This window comes from Limulus polyphemus, unplaced genomic scaffold (genome assembly GCF_000517525.1).
Source record: "Limulus polyphemus unplaced genomic scaffold, Limulus_polyphemus-2.1.2 Scaffold555, whole genome shotgun sequence".
Lineage (NCBI taxonomy): Eukaryota > Metazoa > Arthropoda > Merostomata > Xiphosura > Limulidae > Limulus > Limulus polyphemus.
This window is the reverse complement of record NW_013666165.1, coordinates 77,250-79,789: the sequence shown is the minus strand read 5'-3', so window position 1 is coordinate 79,789 and position 2,540 is coordinate 77,250. Positions and strand designations below refer to the sequence as shown.

The window sequence follows — 2,540 nt, the reverse complement described above, 5'->3', positions numbered from 1 at the left end:
GTTCCCCAATTTCCACCCTCTCGATCATTTCTGTATTTGAAGTTAATAATAAGCCTAAAATAACATTATTTCTAGTTGGTTCCTTGACTAACTGGTGAAAAAAGCCAGCTTGGACATTTTCCAAAAACCTTTCTTCCTCATGGTTTGACTCTAGAATTTCCCAATCTATATGCCTGAAAGTAAAATAATCCATAATTATGACCTCATTAACAGCTGAAATCTTAACCTCATTGTAAAGTTTCTGACTAATTTCATCAGCATCATTTGGTGGTCTGTAACAAATTCCCACTAAAGCCTTTTCCCTTTATATACACTAATAGAAACTCAAATTGATTCAATATCTTTGCTATTATCTTTGATATCCTCAACTTCAACAGAATGTAACTCACATTTTACATATAAAGCCACTCTTACCCCCCCCCCCTCTCTTTAATAATCTACCCCTATTAAATAGCCTGTAACCCTGTATTTCAAGGAAATTTCTGTCATCAAAATCATTTAGGTTTAACCATGTTTCAGTTATTCTTATTATATCAAAATCCTCCATTCCAACCAGTGCTCTAATGTCACCTATTTTATTTCTTATAGTTTTAGCATTACAATAGTAACAAGTAAGCCTATCCTTATAACTACTTCTATACTCATTTCCTATGCTAAACATTTCTCTGCCTCTTATTCTTTTTGCATTTAGTTTTTCCTGGCCCTCACTACTGTCTAGTCCTAGTTTAAAACTTCCCTTATAGTTACAGCTGAATTAATAGCCTTAGTAAACACACCAGCCCCTACTCTATTTAAATGTAAACCATCCTTTCCAAATAGCTTCCTTCTTCCACTGAACTGATCCCACAAGTTCAACCAGGCTATTTGCTCATCCTTAAATACTAACCTAAGCCTAGCATTTAGCCCTAGTGATCTACTTATAACTTCATCTCCACAATTAATTCTGGGAAGTATCCCTGAGAAAATTAAATTATGGCCTTTTTCTTTAAATGCCATTATTTAACCCCTTGTACTTATTAATTAGCTCCTCTGACCTACCCTTCCCTACATCATTAGCCTCTATATACACCACACAAACTGCATCTCTGCTAGCCCCCTTTATTATATCTCCTGCTCTGTCAGTTATATCCTCCACCTGTGCCCCTGGGTAGCATAATCTGATTCTTTTCTCCCTATTTACTCCACAAGAGAGCAGAAGTAATTGGTTGTGTAAAGTCAGTAGAAACTGTGAAAACAGTTACTAAGACTTACAGAAAAGAAAAAGTATGAAATTATAGATAAATATATTGCATTTCTATTATAATAAGAACAAAAAGTACATAATTAGAATAAGATTTTAATTTAAAAAGAAAAGTGCATTGACCTTTTTTTTTGAACATTTGTAATGTACTTAATTTATACATGGACTGAATTATATGATTGTACATTCGGAAAGTACATGTATTTATTTTAGGTTATTTAAGTTTAGTTGAAAAGTGGTATTTGTATACTTTTTGTTAGATATTCTCAGTGAAACTACTTCTTGAAGAGTGATCTTTGAAGGCATGAAACCAGTAAAAAAAAATTAATAAAAGAAAAAAAAACAGTCTGATATTCTAGTGTTTTCTTATTTGTATCCACAGGTGAGGTGAATCTTATTGATGGGAGAGAGAGAGAGATTATGTGGATTTTACAATTTTTTCTTCTCTTATAATGTTGTCCTTATTTATACACACTACAAACCATGCATAAATCATTCCACCTAACCTTTAATGCATATCTTAGAATTTCAAGCTATTATCCATTTTGGCTTAATTGTCTAGAATATTTTAGCCAAGTCACTTTAAATTTCAATAATTTGAAATCTTGTTATAATATGTTATAAGCCCAAGTTTCTGTGCAAGTTTCAAATAAGGTTCCATTGCTTTTCAGTAAGAGAAAACTTAAAATAATGAGTATAAAATGCAAATGTGTTTTATAGGCACTAACTTAACAAAAATAACTAAAGAATCCATTTCTTATACATCTTTTATTAAAGTAATAAGATTATAGAATATTAATGATTTTTTTAAAACTCTTATTCCATTGTCATTTAGCAAATGGACATAATAATAATAATATGCTTTAAGTTGTCTATTTACCATTTGTCTTTCCCACAGAGAGAATTTTCAGATGTGTTTCCATGATTCAATGCCATTCGTACTAGAAATTAAAAGCATCATATGTGGTCAAACAAATAGTAAAATGTAATATACACATTTCTGTAAAAACTATAAAATTTAAAACAAAGTATTTTTTTATAACAGTTATTTGTATATAATGAATATTTTATTGGTCACTGTGCAAGTTATACAAGAATTACATGATGTAGAAAAATTAATGGCAAAAAATATTAACTGTAAAGACTTTCGGTTTAATTAACAAACTACATAACCTACAGGTATGTTTATAATACACTCAAGTTTGTCATTACTAGTTTTAAAAACTAACTATTAGTAAAGAACACACTATGTATCAAGTTGTTAAGGTTAAAAGACAAGCTATAAAAATATTAGTTTAAA

The 2,540-nt window shown here is 30.2% G+C and overlaps 1 protein-coding gene across 2 annotated transcripts in view; it reads right to left on the bottom strand.

Annotated features, from left to right (window-relative positions):
- The window catches only part of LOC106459076 (cytosolic phospholipase A2-like), a 47,454-nt gene that overhangs the window by 42,231 nt on the left and 2,683 nt on the right, over positions 1-2,540 (bottom strand). For both annotated transcript variants that reach the window (XM_013918655.2, XM_022385477.1), the window contains exon 2: positions 2,121-2,181. In XM_013918655.2, the coding sequence (XP_013774109.1) occupies positions 2,121-2,176 (56 nt within the window). In that variant the 5' untranslated portion in view covers positions 2,177-2,181. The remainder of the gene's footprint in view (positions 1-2,120; positions 2,182-2,540) is intronic.